Source organism: Gordionus sp. m RMFG-2023, chromosome 1 (genome assembly GCF_954871325.1).
Source record: "Gordionus sp. m RMFG-2023 chromosome 1, tfGorSpeb1-WG-v2, whole genome shotgun sequence".
NCBI classification, from domain to species: domain Eukaryota; kingdom Metazoa; phylum Nematomorpha; class Gordioida; order Chordodea; family Parachordodidae; genus Gordionus; species Gordionus sp. m RMFG-2023.
The window spans coordinates 37,282,662-37,306,509 of record NC_088775.1 but is presented as its reverse complement, the minus strand read 5'-3'; the positions used below and the strand labels follow the sequence as shown (position 1 = coordinate 37,306,509).

Sequence of the window (23,848 nt, the reverse complement as noted above, 5' to 3'; positions counted from 1 at the left end):
GGAAAATGACAGCTATACTGTAATATTACACAATATACATTATTTACCCAATGTACAAACCATACAAGGCGTCTACAGATGACTTCCGATTCTACGCTTATAAATTTACCTTTTGTATTTCGAAAATTATATTTTTAGTTAAATAATCTGATAATTTATTATTATTGTAATAGTAATGGAATGTTAATTTTTTTTAGTAATATTGTTTAAAAAGAATTAGATAATATAAATAATATTTCTATAATATGATATAAATACTTAATAATTTATTTCTATAATATATTTTATTCATATCAAAAAATACCTAAACCTTCTTTTTTATAAAATTATTTATCCTTATCATATGAATCAAGAAATTAGAAAGAAAAAAAAATTGAAAAAAAATATTTTAAAATATAAAAATGTTATACTCAATAATGATATGGAACGGAGATCCAACAATTTAAGAGAAAGGATGCTTTCGCTTATTCAGGGTGCCAAATTTCGTTTGATGAATGAAAAAATGTGCAAATTGCCCATCAAAAATATAAAAAAAAATTTTGAAAATAATCCAACAGATTTTATTGAATACCATGATTCATATAAATCGTTGCAAACAAATTGGCCTGAAAAACCTATAGATAAATTAATTGAAAGTTTGAAAACAAGGTATACATTTTCTGCTAATGTTATTTATATTGGAATAAAGATCTAAATTTAAAATAATTGCTGATATGGGTTGTGGAAATGCACAATTAGCTCAATCTCTTCCTAATAAGGTGCATTCATTTGATTTAGTATCCCATAATGTGAATGTTATAGCCTGCAATATGTCAAAAGTTTAATTTAAGCACTTATAATTTTATTTATTTAAAAATATCAGGTGCCTTTATCAGCTGAAGCTATTGATATTGTTGTTTTTTGCCTCTCTTTAATGGGTACAAATATATCTCCTTTTATAATAGAAGCCAATAGAATCCTAAAAATAAAGTTGTAGCATAAATTTTTATATATTTAAATTTTTAATGACAATTATTTTTTTGTTATTATATTATGCTATAAAAAGAATAACAACAGTATTTTTATTAAAACAGGGGATTATTAATAATATCAGAACTATGCAATCGTTTTTTCAATCTACGTAAATTTTTATCCACCATGCAACAGTTAGGATTTCAAATTATAAAACAAGTTGTTATTTTTGATTATTTAGCACATTTTAAATACAAGTTTTATATTATAATCTCTCCATGCTATTATAATTATAACTGGATTTTTATAATATAGTTAGTTATATATCCATTGGCTTAAAAACTTTTCTTGGAGTCCTGCAGCAAAAGTTTTCTTTCAAGTCCATAAATTTAGTTATTAATTAATCAAATAATACAATTTATATAGAAATATAATTTTACTTAAGAGGTTGGTATGACCCAAATCAGTCTGCAGTAATTTTCTTTTGTGTTTTGTGCTTGGTCTGGTGCTTTATTTTTTTTTACTTGGCCCATAAAATATTTTTACAAATTGTCTACCTAGTCCTAATAATTTTTATGAAGAAAAATGAAAATAAATTTTCCTAAATATCAACTTTAAAAACGTTTTAAAAACTTGCCAAGCTGCACTTACCTTTTCTCTACCTTATTTCATCAAATTTAAAATATTGCAAATATAAAAAGTAATTGCACAATATAGGGCGTAGTTCTACTCTTTTTTGATAACTATACATTTGAGTTACAAGGTTTGTTGGTATCTTGAGAAAAATCTCTGCATAATTATATGGAGGTATTCCATATAATTCACGTTCGCTCAATTTGGACAGGTCTGTGACCACATGCTAGATAAGAAGATGAGATAAAAATATAAATTATATAAATATTTTATTAATTACTTTTATAAATTTAAGAAATATTTGTTTTTAATATTTTAAAGTTAATGCAAAATTATTGACTCTTATATCTCTACCTAGAACTTAGGTGATCAGTCTATACTTATTTTATTTTAAATGATATCAATCAATATCCAAGTATGATAACATTTCCATTTAATAGCGATTTTTCAGGTTTACCCAGATAAGCTAGTTTCCTCTCTGATCCTCTTTCCCTATGGTTTACCATCTTGGGCATCACTATTTCTATTTTTAAGATACTTTTTGTCATTCATTATCAATTTCATTCATGATGTCTTAGGCAGGGATGCAAACCCGGCAAAATTTTAGCCCCGGGTTCGGGTTCGGTTTAAGTAAAAAAAATAAAAGGTGGGTTCGGTTCGGGTTCGGTTTATGGAAATATTTTTGAACCCGGGTTTGGTTCCTCAGCTCGGGTTTAAAAATTTTCGAATTGATATTAAAAAACTAGACATAAATTTGGTATAAAAATAAATTTTTTATTTTATTTATAGGCAAAATACTTTTAAAAATACAAAACAGTCATAAACCTTGAAATAAAAGAGTTAAAGAGGATAAATTTTAAATAGCAATGATTTCATAGAATTAAATAACAGATATATAAATTTAATTTCAATTATAATATACACTTCATTAATATATATTAAAAATTAATCTGAACAAAAAATAAATCAATATAATAATTTTTACTTTGACTTGTTCATCCTTTAATTAGTAATCTTTGAGACTAAGTTAAAAATTAAAAATAAATGGCGCGAATGTATTTAATTGCTTTAAATTTATTTAACACTCCAATAGGAATCTTTGAAAATAAATTTTAAAAAAAATTAAAAAATGGCGTAAATGAATTAAGTTGTTTAAAATTTATTATCACTTCACTTAAAAGGTATTATGATAATTTTTTAAAATCTCAATTAAATTATTAATATTTGTATTTACAATTATACAAATATCTTAATATATGATTTAAAACAATACACTGAACCCGCTTGAACCCGGGTTCATAAAAATTCCTGGGTTCTGTTCGGGGTTGTAAAAATTTTATAAATGGGGTTCAGGTTAGGTTCGGGTTCAGATTTTTTTATCAAAAACCCGGGTTTACTCCTTCGGGTTCAGGTTCGGTTCAAATCCCTGGTCGTAGGTGTTTCTCTAAATTTTGATTACTTCCATCAAGCAATATCTCAGAAACCTGCAGAGGTACCATTTGCATGGCCCAGCCTGGATTTTATTTTAAAAAAAATTTTTGGCCCAGCGGTTTTATATTTTCAGGGCTGGACAAGGATTTTTTAAAAAAAAATCAAACCCAAATTTTTTAAAAATATATTATAATTATTTTTAATTTTTATAGCAAATAATAGGATTTAAAATATTTGGTTTTAAAATATATGGCCTGGCCTGGGTATTTAAAAAAAAATAATTTGGGGTTTGACCCGGGTATATTTTAAAAAAATTAAATACGGCCTGGCCGGTGTATCCGAGCCTGGCTTGGAGCCGGGCCTGCAAATTTCTGGTATATCTCTTCACCCAATTATCTTTTGTTTTTCGTTCAACATCCACACCACTTCAATCCATTTCTTCTCATCACCAATTCAATCACATCTATTCCAATCCCTTTCCTTGCATCTGTTGAACCTTTTCCAGGACTGAATCTCATCTATTTTCATTTGTTCCCTTATCGGCTTCTAGCATGTTTAAATAGTTTAATGCATTGTTGGCAAGTCGATATATGTCAAATATGGTAGATTGGCCAAAATTATATTTGGCCGGTCAAATATTTTAAAATGTTATTTTAAGCAATTTACCATTTCATATCACCGAAAATCCATATAAAAAATAGTTTTTTAAAAATATAGGCCCTATTTATAATTTGCCCAGTTAATTATAAAATTTTTGTAAATATAGAAGTGAAGGTTGCAGATATTATACATAAAGCTTCCTATATATCTATTGTTTCAGATGGGTGAGCAATATCCGAAATGAAAGCATTGCCAATTTTAATGACACCGATTCCCGTATTTTATAAATTTTTAAATACCCAGGAAAATTGCTATATGCTATATTACATTTCCCAGAAATTTTATAATATAATTGAAGAATTAAATCCTACAAAATATAATAATCTGCCAGCTATTTTCCTGGATATTTAAAAACTTATAAAATCCAGGAACCGGTCTAAGTACCATGAAATTTATAATGCTTTCATTTCAGATACTACTCCACTCCACCCATCTCGAACAATAAATACATGGGAAGCTTTATGTATAGTATCCGCAACCTTCACTTTGTTTTTTCAAAATAGGAGTGGTCCCGCCATGACTGGGTAATTTATAAATAGGGCGTATTTTTTTAAAAACTCTTATATATGGATTTTCGGTGATATGAAATTGTAAATTGCTTAAAATAACATTTTGTAGAATTTGACCGGTCAAATTTACTTATTCATTTGACCTTATTTGAGGTCAATTGACCTGCTTGCCAGCCCTGTATCCTAAATCGTTTGTAACACCTCCGTTTCTCGTTCACCGCTTTGGCCACCTGTTAATTCTCCTACAATATCTTCTTGTTTCTAGACGGCCCTCCATCTCATCCTCAGTGGCTTTCAACCAGGCTTTCTTCTTTCGCGTGTATGCAACTTTAGACTCTTATCGCCAATGTCCTATAAATTTACATCTATCACTACCTCAATTTCAACACTTCACTCGACATAAGCTTTCTATTAGTTATCCTCGCGCCTTTAAAAGTAATATATTCTACAATATATGGCACTGCTCAATACACTCCTTACCTGATATCACTTTTCACTATCCTACCACATCTCCTCTCTGACAAATAATTCCCTGCACCTTTAACTCTACCCAATTTGTAAGTTACCATATTCTCTGCTTCTTTTTAAACAATGTATTTATAAACAACCAATTCCTTAGCATCACCAAAATTAAAAAGTATCTCCTTTCAATATTTTTTTTGCCAAAACTAAATCCCCCATGAACTCCTTCATACCCCACACTATTTACTCCCACATGCTCGTTCATATCATTTGCCACAATAATACCCTCTTTTTATTAAGTACTTTTGATGTTACCTTCAATAGACTATCCCAAAATGTGCATTACTCTTCCTCACTTCTGCTAACTTGGGGAGCATATCCCCAAATAAAATTGAATTTTCTTCTATCAAAAATTATCTTGATGATCATTATCCTATTATCCAGTATTTTTATCTCTATTATTTTGAGCCCACGAGGTACTTTGGCCTAATATGGTTATAATTATGAGGATATTGGAGCAGCCTTTTTACAATCGAATCCCTTTCCTGGCATCAACCACTTTAATGACTATTACGCCCAGCCGAGTATACGGTGATTATATTTTAAATTCAGACCACATGGAACCTTTTAAACCTAAGCCGTGAGGAGACGTTGCCATCATCCTTCCACTTTGAGGCTAAAGATAGATTTTGAAGACGTCAAAAATGATAACTTAGGTATCGGTGAATACTGTTTTAGTATTGGTTTGGGTATCGGCTAAAAGGTGGTATTGATGTATCTCTGAATTATTTTACCTTCAAACTATTTTAATTGATATAATTTATTTTAACCCACCCCAGATTGTATAAAATAATTATTTTTAGGCCTGGTCCAGGTCTATAATTTTTTAAAAATATTTTTAGCCAAAAAGGATGTTCTTATTCCATGCTAGGTTTCTAAGTTTACTTATTCTTTCCAAATTATTCATTAAATTAATAATTTTAAATGACAACCAATATAAGATGCAACAATTGATTTATTTTACAACCTGCGTTGGATCTATTTATAGCCATCTCTAACCTGTTCATTTTTTTACCCTAATCTTTCCTGTATTTGAATTTCAAATATATTTCCTAATTCCATTTGTAAAAAGTCGGGTTACGGGTCAAGACCAAAAAAATTGCCATTGAACCTTAAGCAGGTTTGGTCAAAAAAATCGATTTTAGAGCGTATTATAGGTCAATTCAGCGAAACTTTTATCGCAAAACACTTTTTCGCGAAACTTTTATCGCGAAGGAATTTTATAGAGAAGGTAATATAGCCAAACCAATTCCGCGAAACATTTATAGCGAAGACAATATCGCAAAGAAACCTTAACCGCAAATACTTTATAGCGAATACATTTTAGCGAAACTTTTATCGCGAACTCTTTATAGCGAATTTATTTTCGCGAAACTTTAACCGCGAATACTTTATAGCGAATATATTTTGGCGAAACTTTTATCGCGAATTTATTTCCGCGAAATCTAAACCGCGAATACATTTTAGCAAAACTTTGATCGCGAACTCGTTATAGCGAAACTTTAATCGCGAACCATTTATAGCGAATTTTCTACCGCGAATGTATTTGCACGAAATTATTATAGCGAGCGACCGCGAAAATTGTGAATTCATTTTAAGTGAAATTGATATATTCAATATCAATTTACCAACCGAATTCTTAAATCATAAACGCGAATGTTTTAAGAATATTTTATTACGTATTGTTTATTTAATAAGCATGTAACCTTTATCTGATGTAATAGAAAATATATTAGTCTTCCTGGTCTCACTCACTCATGGTTGTAAGCATGGAGCGGACATTTTGGGTTAAGTTTTTACCAGAATAAGTTAACCCTCCCCCCAACATAAAATTTAAAAGTGTGCTTTATGTCATTTAAAGTAATACTTTATTTCTAATCTAGATAAAAAAAAATATACTGAAAGCTAAGAATTTTTTATTGATTTTCTCAGATTATTTTAATTATAGAAGATTTTACTGATAATTAATGCCTCCTAATTACAATTTTGAAATAATGCACATCGATATAACTTTGATATAATAGTAACTAATTCATTTGAATATTATGACCTTTCCTTTTTCTTCTATTCGCATTTTAATAAATAGAAATAACTGCAAAGTTATGATTAATCAAAAAAAAATTCAAAATATTCTATTGGATTACATAAATTTGTAATATTTATGAAGAAATAATTATGGAATAAATCATTAGATCTTCAATTATTTTAGTTTTTTATTTTTGCTGATTTCACAAGTCTAACTAAACAATATAAAAAAAAATTAAAAAACTTAAAATAGTTTTCATCATTTTTTAAAATAATACCAGTTCAATTTAAATCATAGCGTTTTTATGGAAACATCGCTAAACGCTTCTACTCAATTTGTAAGCACTTTTACTCATTTTTTCTAATAAAATGGAATTAAAAAAATCATGATTTTTTGAAAATAAATAGAAAATGTTCCAATCAAGAAAATAAAGATATTCCAATATCGGGAAATCAGGGCAAAATGGGTTAAGTATTTATTTATTTACTTTTACATATTTTACCACGACAAGGGTGGGGGGGGGGGGAGGGGTTGTTAAAAACATTTTCTAAATTTTGAGAAGAGTATATAAATGAAGGATAATAAAAAATAATTATAAAAAGTGGCTATATTTTAATTCTAGATTAAATAGATGTCTTATTCAATTTTCTCATTTTGTAAATTGCAAAAATTTTTGGGCCCGGCCATACCTCCCATATTCTAAGAGTGAGGTGGGATTTTTAATGACTAAAGGATAAAAAGCGGGAAAGCGCCACAACTGCAATCCTTTTATATATAAATATTGGTGAAAAATTTTTTTCAAATTATAATTTACAAATTTATATTTGAATTTGAATATTTCCATATTTATAAAGTCAAAATATATAAAAATTAGACCCAAATCTACATATTATTTATCGGAAGGAATTTATTTTATTTAAATATATGAAAATAAATTTTAACTCTTCGCAATTCATGTCAAAATTCAGCTTTACCATTAATTCGGCCTCTAATAAATCAAATGAGACCGAAGAAGGATTTTTTCGCCTAATCATATCCATTAAACTCATTTCTGAGCCAGCATTTGAATGTAGAATTAAAAATAAATTTTTAGATATTTTTTAGGCTTATATTTACATTTTTATTTAATTCTTTCAAAATATTCTAACTTGATCGTTTCATTCAAAATCAAAGGTTTAAGCTATTTATATCTATAATTACCATGATAGTTTGATAATTTTGTGTAACTTCTTTATATGTTTCAACTTGTGTATCAGAACAGAGGAATAGACAAAATTTATATATTTTAATATCAGCGCCTTTAAATTTGGCGGCTGAATAGTTCTACGAACTAATTGTAAATTATATCAATATTTCTTGCTTTATTTGTACCAATTGAGTATTTAAACGAGTATAATTGCTCGTAAAAGGAAAAAACTATTAGTAACAAAATTTTGGCAAATCTATGATTTAAGCGACGGAATTAATTTATTCAGAAAATTTTATCGATGTTCCGTATTAATTATAATTTAATTCGTTTAATAGACAGTATAAAGAAAAAGTTTATTAGCAAAATAAGTAAAATTTCCTAATTTGGCATTATTGATAGAATGGAAAATAGCTGGTTTGAGCTAATATTTATTATTTCAATCATTTTTTTCACACCCAAAAAGGTAACCGTACTATAAGAGAAATAAAATCTATATCTCCCATTAAAGCGTAAAATCAACCAAATTTCTGGAAGCATTTAATCTGGAACTTAAATCAATAATTGAAATTTATTACATTGATTCTTCAATTCGTTTGGTAGATAGTTTTTAACGACAAAATAAGATAAAATTGCCACGATCGGCAACATGCGTAAAAAACAAATATTTTTGGGTGAGCTCATACCATAGAAATGCCAGATTAGTACTTACTATTCCATCAAGTTTTTCTAGTCAATAAACAAAAACTAGTTTTAATAAGAGAAATAGACAATAGCAACCTTTAAATATGAACAGGGTTGCCATATCTCTCCCCATCAGCGGGACTCCCATAATTTTTGTTTACACGCAGATATCTCTCTCCCGCAAAACTACCGCAATTGGAAATCTACCGCAATTTCTTAATTTCTCCCGCAATTTTTTTAAAAAAGTATTTTAACGTTTTTAATATGTAAATAATAATTTTGAGACATAATTGATTATTTTTATTTTTTAATTAAATTTTAAATATTTATTCGAAAAACATGTCTAGTTTGTAAATTTCTTTCTACCCTGTTTTATTTTTATCCAATAATAAATCAACATTATTTCATTAATATTAGTCAGTACAGGGGAGTATATTAACATCGATTGCAATACAAAAATATTCTCAAAATGAAACTATATTTGCGGAAATCGTATACATCTATTATGTAGTTCAACATTTACAGAGCTCTATATATATCATTACAATGTGGGTCGAATCTTTTTCTCATGATATTTAACAAATCCAATATAAGTGCAAACCTTACTTGTGGCAATAAAAATGAGCAAGGCTATCACAAGTGTTTTGGTACCTGAATCCTAGATGTCAATTCTAGACGATTTGAAAGATTGGCATCCATATGCAATTCTAACAAATGTATCTAATAAGGGAAATATTAAAACATTTCCCTCGATCCTTTGCAATTTCAACAAGAATAAGAACATTTCAATAAAACTGTTAAAAAAATTTTCTCAAATAGTGAAAATCCAACGATGTATAACCACATAAGGGTAAATATAGCTGATTCAGGGTTATCAATGATTTGCATGCCAGCTTTCTGCGCGCTGATAATGCCTCTGTAAATTTTGGCAAAAACTAAAGTTACCGAATTGAGGCAGCACAAATGAATTAATACCAATTGGCTGTATATGCCATATATACTACATAATTCTTGCAAGAAGGCAATGAGTGTACTATCTGTGGATGTCGAAATAATTATGATGAAATGTTTTAACGAATTTAGTTCAACTAAAAGAGTTAATGAATTAAAAGAGTTGGTGAAGTGGTCTGACTTGGAATGGTGTGAGTTGTTGCGATATATACCTATCAGGTGGTTGTCATTATTACCTACCATCGATAGAATTTTAAAATTTTACAAACCCTTAAAAAAATACTTCTTAAATAAAGATTTTAAAGGCTGTCCTAAAATTTTGAAAAATTTTTTCGAGTACGAAATAGCAGAAGCATATTTGGGATTCGTTTCACATGTAGGAAATCTACTGCATGCAGTTAATATTCAGTTGCTATCAGAATATTCTTTATTAAAAATGATTCACAAAATCATGCTACAGATTTGTTCATCTCTATAGTTAAAAATTGATAATAAATTTTATGGCGCTATTGCTAAAATAATTATATTAAAATGTTCAAATAATACTCTAATTAATACATATTTAAATGAAGCAGATATTTTTATTAAGACAATTTTAGAATATTTACAATCAAAATTTGATTTTAATAACTCTATTTACAATTGTATAAATATTATGACCTTGGAACAGAAACCATCAATTAAGGTTTTTATAATTTAATAAATATATTAAAAATACCGAAAGACATTGATGTCTTGTTTGAGGAGATTTTAATTCTCTCTATTTTTTATGATTCGCCAAAACTTCTCCTTACCTCATTCTAATGCCTCATCCGAGCGCATTTTTAGCCTGAAGAGGACTGCCTGGAAAAAGGAGAGAAATCGGATTTAACAACATTAGAGAACGAGCTAATGGTTAAATAATGTATAATATGTCATGCCAGGAATTTTATAATCTCAATAACGACGGTAAACATTTAGTTTTATTATTTAAATCTCAAATAAAATATAATTATGTTTTAGCAAGGGCGCCATAAAATTTATTGTCAATTTTTAACTTAAATGACACATCTGCAGCATAATTTTGTGAATCTTTGTTAAGATTCTTCTGATTGCAACTGCACATTCTACATGTGAAATTATTCTTAAATATACCTCTGCCATTCATTATAAGAAATATTTTTTAAAGGTTTATAAAATTTTAAAAATCTATCGATGGCCGCTATTAGGAACATATCTCAACCAACATTGTGCTGACTCACTTCTGTAAATACACGCTGTTTTTTCCAAATTCACTGAGGCATTATCAGATCAGAAAGCTGACATGCAATTTATTGATCATCTCGAATCTGATATTATATGGTTAGCTATGTCTTTGGATTTTTCACTATTTGAGGGGAAAAAATTTAATAGTTTTATTGAAATGACCTTAATTTTGTTGAAATAGCGGAAGATCAAGGGAAATCCCTTATTAGATGCATCTGATTGCATATATATGCCCATCTTTCAAATCGTCAAAAATTTACCTCCTGGATTTAGTTCTTAAAACATTAATGATATGCTCATTTGTTCTACAAGTATAATTTTCATTTATATTAGAGTCGTTAAATATTATGGAAAAAAGATTCTACCAACATTGTGATGATAAGTATCTCTGTGAATGTTGTACTACAAGATAAGTACAATTGCCGCAACTGTAGTTGCATCTGTATTATATCTTATTTTGGAGTACCTTATTATGTATTTAAACGTGATACGTGATAATTAAGCGCCTATCCCTATAATGTTATACACACACACGGTAGATTTCCAATTGCTGTCGTTTTGAGGGACATTCCCATAAAATATATTTTTAATTGTAAAATTAAAATCGTTTTTTATATTTAAAAAAGATCGTTGGTTTTTTTTATAAATTAATATATTTTAATAAATCAAGATGTTATTTTTTTTGAAAAATAGTTACCGACTTTGTATTTATATAACTAATATAAAAAATAATAGGTGGATAATTAAATCAATTCAAAATCCCGGCCGAAGGCCGCCCGCAAAAAAATTTTTTTTAGCAATTTTTATATTTCTACTGCAATTTTCATGTGTCTCCCGCATCTCCCTCAATTTGAAAATTTTGACCTGGCAACCTTGAGTATGAACCAAAAGTTATTAGAATTTCAAAAATGATTGAACAAAGAATCTAAAGAAAGCAATTATAATAAAAAAATTAAATGAAATTATCATTATTTATAAAATCAACTTTTTTCCTTATTTCAAAATATGAGGATAAAGATAAAAGGCTAACTCGATATTTTAGCCAAAAGAAAATTAAGCTTGGAAACTTTTCCGACAGATGACCTAATTTGCGGCAACTTTAGAAAATGTTATATCAAAATGAGATGGATTGGTTATGGTAAAATTTAAAACAATTAGGATAGCTATTTATTTTCATCAAGCGAATAGGTTGATGTTTAATAAAAAAAATTTAGATTATTTTTAATGCCGTAAAAAAAATATAATCAAAAAAAATGATGTATTTTAATTTTATTTTTATTATTCATGACATGAAGCCACCCAAGCTCATTTACATTGTTATCAAATCAAATGAGAATATAGTATATTAAAAAAATTTAACCAAATTCCAATATTTAAATAATTAATAACCTTAAGGAATTTTAAAGTTTTATAACAAAATTAAACAACCAATTTTTTTTCCAAATTTTTATAGTAAGGTCAATATCGTAACTTGAACTGCGAACTCATTAGAGGAGCATCATTGAAATTAGAGGGGGGATAGTTATTTATGAAATAATTATCATTATTTGAAAAATTGGAAAGGCATGAAAGGTTTTTTCTTTTTTAATTATTTGGTAGGAGGTTAAAAGTTTTGAGAGGGTTGATATCATTTATAGATATGTATACAAGCCCCTGAATAGATCCCTTTAGGTCATATTTTTTTATATCTAATTAACATATAGAATAAATATAAATTTCATTATAAAAAGTTTTTTAAAAAAGATTTTTTTATTTATTAAATATGTGAAGGAAAAAGTAGAGTTGCCATATCATATCGTCTAAACGAATCCCGGAAAAAAACCCCGGAAAATAAACCCCCAGGAAAAAAACCCCCAGAATTTTTTTTCATTTTTATAGAATTTAATTAAGACCTAATAATATAGGCATATTTTTATTTGGCCTACTCTTCATAAAAAAATGCTTAAATAAGAAAAACTGATGTTTAAATTGGTACTGGGAAAAAATGCCTCAGTAAAATAACTATGTATTGTAAAAAAAATTTGCTATAGTAAAAATACAATCTTTAAATATGATATTAAATAGACTAAATTTGACAAAATAAGAAATGTTTATTTTATTGGTAAATCATGATTATGTATATACAAATTTTATAATTTATAATAATAATTATATGGGTTGACATCGAATATTGAAGGAAATCGCTCTTATAAAATCTGGAAGGCTTCACACCCCATCACGGTATTCTTCGCAAAGTTTCTTTAGCCGAATCTGGTTGTTAGAACTCTGCGATTTTGTTTTCGATGTCCAACTACCTATGCGCTATCTTTCAAGTTTGGTTTCATCGGTAGCCACCTCGCATTTCATTTTTTTAATGAGTACCCAGATTGATGGGTGTTTATTCCCAACCAGATTAGAAAAACGATGATTCCAACCTTCGCATTGATTATTTGTTCGTTCTTCATCTGAGAGAGTGCTCTGATTCACGTTCCAGGTTTCTGGAGGAAATTGAGGCTCAATTCGACGTGTTTGGGATTGAGAATTGCTTCTTATGACCTCCCTTGATACTCCATTGACATAATTTTTATCGAAATAATCAAGAATATCCTTATCATTGCTCGGAGTAACCGATCTCAGGAATGTCATTGCATTGCCCATATCACATAACGGAAATGCTAAGCCGTCCATCATGCCACAAAAAAAACTTAGTTTCATCGGTCCTGTATATACCACTCTGTCCTATTAAATATTAGATTCAAGGAATTATCTGTTGCGAACATTATTATGCGTTCTTCAGCTGTGGGCCATTATCAAATAAAAAAAAATTGTTTTGAGTTCTGGGAGCCACAATTTGCCCAATCACCTATAATATTTAAATTTTTATGAAAATATAATTATATTTAAACTAATACCTTCAATAACTAGGTCTTCCAAATTCTCAAGATTTGAAGGGTGTTGCTTTGTGATTCCTTAGAGTTCTTTTTATAGAATCTTCTGATAACATATGCGACTGAACTCTTTGGTCTAATTTTACAATTTCCTCTGCATAAATTCAAGAGGTTTTGCCAAAGAGTCTGCACATCGCTTCTTCATGTTAGCAATGGATTTCATTGCTACTAGTCCATCAATATTTGATGGATTATGAGCTGTATCAAGAACCGGGTCTTAATTATCGAGTGTTGAAAAAAGTATTGCTAGGCATTTAAAATAGAATATGAATAAAATATTTTTGTAAATTAAAATTTTTTTTTTTGTCTTTATATACGGCATAAAGATCCAAATTATTATTGTTTAATTTTATAAATAAATACCAATTATAGCGTTTTTAATTGATAAACAATTTTTATTCTTTTGATTAAAAATACATTTTAAAACTTTTATCCGGGGGTTTTATTTCCTGGGGGTTTTTTTCCGCGGGTTTTATTTCCTGGGAGTTTTTTCCGGGGGTTTTATTTCCTGGGGGTTTTTTTCCGGGGGTTTTTTTTCCTGGGGGTTTATTTTCCGAGGGTTTTTTTTCCTGGGGGTTTATTTTCCGGGGATTTTTTTTCCGGGGTTTTTTTTCCAGGGGTTTTTTTTCCTATTACCCGTCTAAACCAATAGTTTGTTTGTTAAATATATAACTGAAGTGTAAAATTTTAAAAGAATAACTGATTTGAACAATGACTGGTTAAAAATAACCATGGAAAAAAACATCTGACAAACACCCCGATATAAATTTACATGCTTTAATAAATAAAAGTAAAATGTAATCCTCGTTTTAAACTTTACCCTTTAGCGTAATACTTGAGTATTATTTTATAATAGTATTTTTCTAATAATGTTGCTCATCAAAAATGATCCTATTTGTAAGGGGAAACAACTATATGACCAAAAAGGCTAGGAATATGAATTTTAAAATAATTTTATAATGCATGACGAAAGGTAGTTATTTTTGAAATATTAATCGTGGGATTGATGTGGTAGAGAAAGACTGCGTCACATATAAAAGAATTTGTAAATACCCTTATAAAATCTGTATCTTGATGAATGAGTCTTATTTAACTAACTAAATTTTATACCAAAGTAGAGCTCCGTGAAGTTGGCCGAACGATTGGAAGCACTAACGATGAATCATATGTCATTTTTTAGTGCTTCGTTAGTGCTTCAATCCGCCGAATTTAAGGGAAAAAAGTTATAAGCAAAAATAAAAATTTGTGCCAACTTCACGCTTAAAAGTCGATTGTAAGCACTAACGATAAAACTTATATCATTCTTTAGCGCTTCGTTAGTAGAGGTTAGTGCTTCAATCAGTTCCGTAGCCGAATTTAAGAATAAAAAGTTATTCACGAAAAAAACAAAAATAAACAAATAATGGCGACGTGCCAAAACAAAAACTATAGGAGTACTAAACATCCGGTTTTCGTTATTATTTAGTGCTTAATTAGTGTATTTAAATTCCGTTATTAATTTTGTTAACCGTCATATGAAAAAATTGTAAAATGCTAAAGAAATTTTTAGAGGTCAAATTTCGGCTAGAAAATTATGAAAGCACTAACGATGAAACTTATATCATTTTTTAGTGCTTCGTTAGTAGAGGTTAGTGCTTTAATCAGTTTTGTAGCCGAATTTAAGAATAAAAAGTTATTAGCAAAAAAAATAAAAATAAACAAATAATGGCGACGTGCCAAAACAAAAACTATAGGAGTACTATACATCCGGTTTTTGCCATTATTTAGTGCTTAATTAGTGTATTTAAATTCCGTTATTAATTTTGTTAACCGTCATATGAAAAAATTGTAAAATGCTAAAGAAATTTTTAGAGGTCAAATTTCGGCTAGAAAATTATGAAAGCACTAACGATGAAACTTATATCATTCTTTAGTGCTTCGTTAGTAGAGGTTAGTGCTTTAATCAGTTTTGTAGCCGAATTTAAGAATAAAAAGTTATTAGCAAAAAAAATAAAAATAAACAAATAATGGCGACGTGCCAAAACAAAAACTATAGGAGTAATATACATCCGGTTTTCGCAATTATTTAGTGCTTAATTAGTATATTTAAATTCCGTAATTTATTTTGTTAACCGTCATATGAAAAAATTGTAACACGCTAAAGAAATTTTTAGAGGTCAAATTTCGGCTAGAAAATTATGAAAGCACTAACGATGAAACTTATATATTTAGATCTCATTATTATCAATATAATTATGCAGGAATTCTGATAGTTACCCTGATTCAATATAGCATATCAATAATTCAAATTTTCTGACACCTTTTTAGAATCTTAAGAAAAGAATATATCAAATTGATTATGTTTCTATAGATAGATATGAATAATTGTATTCAAACTCTTATCTAGAAATTATCAAAACAACTAAAGAAGTTATTAATAAAAATGCAAGTCCAACTCCACTTAGTGGTCGAAAATATAATCCTCAAGCGTTATATCTTTTTATTGGAAAACTGATACTCGATAATATAAATAGATTGTAGAATAAGAGAGTTACATTTTTATTCGAATATTATAACTACAATATTGATGGAAGAATAAAGAAGGAAAAAATTATAAAAAATGTATGATATAATTTTCAACGAATAAAACAGCAATTAGCGAAAATAAGCATATAATCAATAAAACATTCTATATAACAAATATAAACAAATACGAATATAATAGGAATATAGTTTAAAAAACCTTTATGGCATAGTTATAAATAATATTTAATTTTTTAATACATATAATGCAATATAATTTTATTTGAATTGTATAGGATAATTTTCAATTCACAATTTCTGTTGTCACAGATGCCATAATTTATTTAGGGGTCGTGTAAAATCATTTGATTTGATAAGCTCCTCCAATTTTTTCATATGACGGTTAACAACATTAATAACGGAATTTAAATACACTAATTAAGCACTAAATAATGGCGAAAACTGGATGTATAGTACTCCTATAGTTTTTGTTTTGGCACGTCGCCATTATTTGTTTATTTTTGTTTTTTTCGTGAATAACTTTTTATTCTTAAATTCGGCTACGGAACTGATTGAAGCACTAACCTCTACTAACGAAGCACTAAAGAATGATATAAGTTTCATCGTTAGTGCTTCCAAAAGTTCGGCCAACTTCACGCCTAAATCGTGACGTCATAGTTTTTATTTAACTTATAACTTTTTTTATAAGGCGGTTAAGTAAATTAATAACGGAATTTAAATACACTAATTAAGCACTAAATAATGGCGAAACCGGATGTTTAGTACTCCTATAATTTTTGTTTTGGCACGTCGCCATTATTTGTGTTTTTTTTGTGAATAACTTTTTATTCATAAATTCGACTACAAAATGGATTGAATCACTAACCTCTACTAACGAAGCACTAAAGAATTGATATAAGTTTCATCGTTAGTGCTTCCAATCGACTTTTAGCGTGAAGGTGGCTCAAATTTTTATTTTTGCTTATAACTTTTTTTTCTTAAATTCGGCTACTATACGGATTGAAGCACTAAAAAATGACATATGATTCATCGTTAGTGCTTCCAATCGTTCGGCCAACTTCACGGAGCTCCAAAGTAGACCTTCCTATATTTTTGTCACAAAAAAATAATGAAATAAAAATTTTGAGACTATTATATAAAAACAAACAAAATTTTTATTATTGTAGATAAGAATTTAAAAAATTAAACATTCAAGGTTATATTGATAGCGATTCCTTTAAGATAATCTAATCTTGATCGATTTTCGAAGTCAGAAACAATTGTTACTATTCTCGCATGTAGATTTCGATATTTTTTTCTCGGGGTAGAGGGTGTTTCACCAGAATTATATTGAGCAATTTTTAACTAACCCTTGTTGTTTTTTTAAACCTAGAAATAATTATATAGTTTATTAGTAAATCTTTATACTATTTAAATCATTTTAAAATAATAGATATATAGATAACTTGATATAAATTTCCACATGTTTGGATGGTAACTTGTTAGGAGGGAACTGAAGCATCTATGCCACCCTTCAACCGCGTTGTTGGTTTTCGCTTCCCCGTTAAATGTTGATTGGTAACAATTCCAGAGTTCAATATTAAACAAAGCAGGTAGTCTGCCTCTTCCAAACGTTTTACCAATATAAGCTTTTTCAAAAGTTTCAATTAGAGGCTGAAGTAACAATTGATTATTAGAATAAAATTCGGAGTTTATTAGTAATTCAAATGTTTCAACTACATTTAAGGGTGGCACAAACGCCAAACAAACCATCATTCTAAGTTGTATATTAAATTTTACATCTGTTTTATATTTCTGGATATTTTTGAATGTTTCGCCAAAAGGATTGGCCAAAATGGAAATAGAACATTTGTGTTGCGAACTGGGAAATATTGAAAGCTTTTCACTGGCCATTTCAAAATCCGTCATAATTTTTTTTGGAGTTGATATTAAGTTGTCACCTATAATAGTAAATATTCTTTTATAAGTTTCATAAACCTTTCTATTGGTCAATATATATATGAGAGGTAAAACATTATTTCTAATCCCATGAATTGTATAAATTTGCGTAAATAAAGGTAGCGACGATTTAAATGTACCATCAGAAAACCAATGTTCGCATGAAGCTAAGAAGTCCAAATTTTTTCTTGTTCCAAATATGATAACACGGTCGGGAACCTGACACACATGATAAATAAATAAGCAATTATAATAAAGTATTTCTTATCGGGCAGCTTATCGCAATAAAAATGAAGGATTTAGTTATATTTGTTCAAAAAATTTATAGAAAATCTTACCGGACCATCATCATGAAGTATGAAATCCTCATATGTATCTGTAATTGAATATTTATGCGGAATTACCAGCTCAATAAGGCTGCTAGGATTCGGAGGTGGTGCAAAACTGTTTGAACTCCGCGTTCGGTGAATTATACGTTTCATAAGATTCGGTGATGGTAGTGCCATTGATATGGAATCACTTAATTGAGATACGTGTTTCGTCACAATAATGTTTGGAGTTTCCATAGTATTATTCAAAGCTTCATTCTTAATTGAATTGATTATTTTCTTGGTTTCCATTTCGATTGGATTTTCTGGATGATTGTGTATTTCTTTATTATCTTTTATCTTACCATTTTTTTTGTAAGTCGTACGGGACATTTAAAAATATCTTGATTAATGCATCTATAATAATTAGTATTTGAGACTACTTTATCCAGGCGGAACAAATAATTTTTAAAGGTTAAGATCTCCTTATTTTTGCTTGATAACATATTTTATAAGACTCCGAAATAAAGAGGAAAGAATGGCGAAAATATTTATAGCCAAAGGAATGGCACCAGCCAGACGAGAAAATTTTTTTTTTAAATTTCGGCAATACTTTTTTTTATTATATTTTAAAATTATTTAAGATTCAATAAAAACCCATATCAAAATATTATATTTAAATTAATTGAAATTAATGCCGAGATATTATACTAAAATTTTTATCACGCCCCCCCCCACCTCCAAATAAACAGAAAAGATAAAAAGATATCTATAAAGATAAAATAATAAAATTAATAAATATTTTAAATTGGGGAAATCCCTTATTTCACTTAGATGTAATTTATTTTTGAATTGCCATTCAAAATTGATATTCTAAACAGTATTGTTGTAGACTTTATTCATCTACACTGTTTAAGTAAAGTGAGCGCCAAAACCACGGTTGTGCATTTGACCGGTCATATATAGTTAAAATCAAATAAATATTATTTTATATTGAATATCATCATTTTCTTTAATATTTTTTAATCAATTTTTTTTTTGTCTAAATCTTCAATCGATTTCTGTTTTAGTAAGATTATTGACACAAATCGACCAATTTCTTTCTGAAGAAGAAGTAGATCTAGGAATTGTTAGTAATGTCACTTCTCTTAATGGCCATGGTGGTCAAAGCTAATTCCACTGCTTGAGATTAAAATCCCCCATGATTTTCTATTAAATAAGCCGCTTTTATTTCTGAAATTTATGATATAACTTGAAATATTTTGATCACCATCTTGTAAAATGCTCTCCTTAATATTAGGAACTCAATAAGCATTGTGATCACATTTCACATGTATTTATATCGTTTTTTCTTTTTCAAACATATTTTTATATTCAGATCTTATAGAATATTTGACCATTTAACCAGGTCAAATATTCTCCCGTTCAATTGACCCGTCAAAATCTAGTCATTTGACTGGTCAATTGACTGACTTACTAACCCTGGCCAAAATTGATTGATAAGTTTATAAATATTAAGTCATCAGACAATAAATAGGAATGCTACCCAGATATCAATTTCGCCAGTAAATATCAAGATTTAACTAATAAACTCAATGATTAATATATTGATAAAGCTGAGTTCCTTGTGCGCGATTATTATAAAATAAGAACTTCGAAGGAAAGGATAGGATAGCGAAAAAAGTGTATTTCAATAAAAATTTTATAAACCAGATCTAAGTTAATTAATCATTATATAAATTTTTTAAGGTTAAAAGAAAATTACAAACTATGTAAATTAAAAAAATATTATTCAAATAATATAATTATAAAAAAATGATTCAAAATAAATTAGTCATTATTAGCAATTATCGCGATATTAAATTCTCTATAATATCTTCGCGATATATGTTTCGCGAAATAATTGTCGCTACATTCTCTTCGCGATTTGGGTTGCGATAATAACTTCGCTATAAATTTTTCGCGATTAAAGTTTCGCGGTAATGTATTCGCTTTAAAGGTTTCGCTATAAAATTTTCGCGATTATTGATTCGCGATAAAAGTGTGGCGGTAATGTGTTCGCTTCAAATGTTTCGCGATAAAAGTTTCGCTATAAAATTTTCGCGATTATTGATTCGCGATAAAAGTTTCGCAGTAATGTATTCGCATTAAAGGTTTCGCTATAAAAAATTCGCGATATTGTATTCGCGGTAATGTATTCGCTATAAAAGTTTCGCTATAAAAAATTCGCGGAATAGTATTTGCTATTATGGATTCGCGATAAAAGTTTCGCTATAAAATCCATTCGCGATAAACGACATTCGCGATAAAAGTTTCGCGAAAAAGTGTTTCGCTATAAAAGTTTCGTTGAATTGACATGGAACCTTTTAGAGACCACGAAGTTAAATAAAACTTTAATTTTATTTTTTATATAAATATTTAGGACAAATCTAATGACTGTTTCTGGACATTCGAATTCAAAAAAATTGGTAATCCTAAGCCATACACTACGTTGAAATTGAAGCCTTTTTTATACAAAAAACGATAATTCGTTCTGAAATTGATTTATTTTTGTTGTATTAACTTCTTTATCATATCGATTGTTATAAAAAGGTGTATTATATAATGATTTATTATTATTATAAATAAATACTATTATCTTAAAATATTTTAGTAGTAAAATATTAAAATTAATTTGTAATGTGTAATAACTAATTAATACTTATCGATTTTTTTAACATAAATAGAAAACAAAATATAAGGAAGCGATGAAATAAAATTTCAAATATAAATAAACAAAATCAAGAAAGGAATAAGCTAATAAGACAATGGAAATTCGATTTAATGGCCTGGATTATGTCTTTGACGAAGATATCTCTCTTTTTGGTCCTCATTTTTGACCGAAATTCGTTGTCCAGTTTTTGATTAGGATTTGAGCTTTATGACCAAAATTTGCAAGAGTGGTTATGATAAATGGAACGAAATAATATTGATTAGAGATGTACACTTATTTATCACATTTCAATTTTTCTATAGCTACTAAATCTTTGTTTAAGTTTGGTCGATGCAAAAAAAATCCTAAGCTAGTAACTTGCCATTTTCTTAAGGTTATCTAGTGATTCCATCCAGTTTTCTATTGTCAGTAAACCAACCGATGAATTCAGTCATGGAAGGAATCCCAGCTGAATTTAGAGAATGCTTGATAATTGAGTTGCATAAAATGTGCCTTATAGCTGGCCCGCTACTTCTGTTGCATTGAAGTGTCCCCGAATCAGCCTGCTTATGAATTATAGCACATTAATGTGAGAGGATCGAGTTGATGTTTGAACGTATAGCAATCGCTAAACTAAATTATTGGCCAATGACTTCAAGGCCAAGGTTTAGAAGAGATTTCCTTTAAAATTTATGACCTTATCCATGTTCAAATCAACAAAAGAGGAGTTGACAGATTGCAAGTTGGTGTAAAGATAATCTAGGGTACCTACAATCATGGACGCATCCCAATCTTATTGCTTGGTCGAAGTGGGAAGAGGAGTATCAGATGCGTTTGTGTTGCATTTTAAAGAGAAAGTTTCATCTAGTAAATACTCTGTTGAAAAAATGAGGCAGGATAGCAGTACTCGCAAGCCTAAATGAGATAAAACGATTAGAGACCGAATTCCGATTCCTCCACTGGAAGTAAGTAGTGTAGCTTGAAGCCATGAGAAGTCATAAAAACGAAGATTGGCAATTTTTTCCATATTTCTTTTATTTTTAACTCGTAAGTTTTGAGATATTTATGAAATTTGAAGATAGCAGTGGACCTTAAGACATATAGAATTTTGGGAATATTGAAAGTGTTTTTTTATTAGGAAATATGCCTTAAGATTTCCTCAAAGTTTTTGAGGCCAATTAAGGATTTCTAAAAAAATTTTGATCGCTCCCACTCCACCGGTAGGAGATTTCACCTGATGTGATATTATTAAAACTAATTATTTTCAACGTCCGATTGTAAGGGGTAGAATTCGGTTTTGTTTGTGTTTAACCTGAGACCACTACATTTTTTTTATGCTGTAGCCTTAGCGATCTCCACAGATGTAAAATTTATTATATCGTCATCAACGTACCAAATATGAAGATCGAGCATGCAGTTGCTTTTAATATTCCCAATAATACAATTAAGACCTAAACAAAATAGTGAACCTAGAGAGTCCCCTTGTTGAATGCCTTCACCAGATTATTGGTTGTCCGCTTAGATATTATTTTTCTATCACACTGAGAATTATTTATCTATCAAACTGTCTGTGGAGAATAGTTTTTATTAATTTAATAAAAAAAGAAAAGTACATATTCTGCCTAAAAACGGCATTTTTATACCTTATAATTCAATAAATTCTTTATAAAAATAATAGACTCATTCTGAGTCTTACAATCTAAAGTCAAACAAATGTGCCGATGTTAATAAACCAGATTATTGCGCGTGATAAAAATATAATGAATTTACAAACAAAAAAAATATATACCAAAATATTAAAAAAAGCACCAATCATCACATCTTCACCCTTCCCCACCCCAATGTTCTTCATTGGAGAAGCAAGGGTCTCTGCTTCCTATGACCTAAATAATTCCTCGAATTCTTTCGTCCCTACTCCCAATTCCAGGAACTCTTCATGCCGCCTGTCTGTCCGGGATCTCTAATACCGATGGCCTTCTTTGTTGCCTGAATTCCCGACGCTTCCCCCACGTGCTTAGCCCCACTCCCTGTCTCTCCGTCATTTACTTCCCACGCTCATCTGTGGATAATATATCTTAAGTGACCCTCTACTCCGCAGCGGAAACAGTGAACGTTGGCCTCCAATCTCGGCGGCAGCACCAATCGAGTCTCCACGTTCCGGGCTCGGGGGCTGCATACATCTTGATATCCAGACATTGCCTCCACTCGCTGACTAAAGGCTCCATATCATTACTTATACGTCATAAAATATTAATACTTTTATAAAATTTACCTCACAAAATATTAACTCCCCTCTCAATTTTTTCTCAAATTTTTTTTATTAATTTTATAAAAATTATCTCATCAAAAATATTACCTCACTTTCTAATAATTCTTCTTTTTCCTAAAAAAAATTTACCAAAAATATTACTTCACTTTCTAAATTTTATTTTTTCAAAAAAAAAATAATTTACCATTTTACAATTTAATAAAAAAAATCATAAAATAATTTACAACTAACCGGTTTGTTATGGTCATTTTATTATGTCTTCCGAAAAATAAATACAACCTCTTTGTTATATATTAAAAGAAACTTTAATAGAAAAAATACTTATAAAAGAAATTTAATAAATTAAAAACAAAACTATTTTTGTTCTCCTTGCCAACCCTCACCCCTCTTATA

At 28.9% G+C, this 23,848-nt stretch overlaps 1 protein-coding gene across 1 annotated transcript; it reads left to right on the top strand.

Annotated features, from left to right (window-relative positions):
• Positions 1 to 346: 346 nt before the first annotated feature.
• Positions 347 to 21,080, top strand: LOC135931940 (ribosomal RNA-processing protein 8-like). Its single transcript, XM_065469258.1, has 5 exons — positions 347 to 648; positions 689 to 818; positions 863 to 969; positions 1,074 to 1,170; positions 20,917 to 21,080. Exons 1-5 carry the CDS (start codon positions 422 to 424, stop codon positions 21,019 to 21,021), a joined length of 666 nt encoding a protein of 221 aa, XP_065325330.1. The 5' UTR covers positions 347 to 421; the 3' UTR covers positions 21,022 to 21,080.
• Positions 21,081 to 23,848: the final 2,768 nt, after the last annotated feature.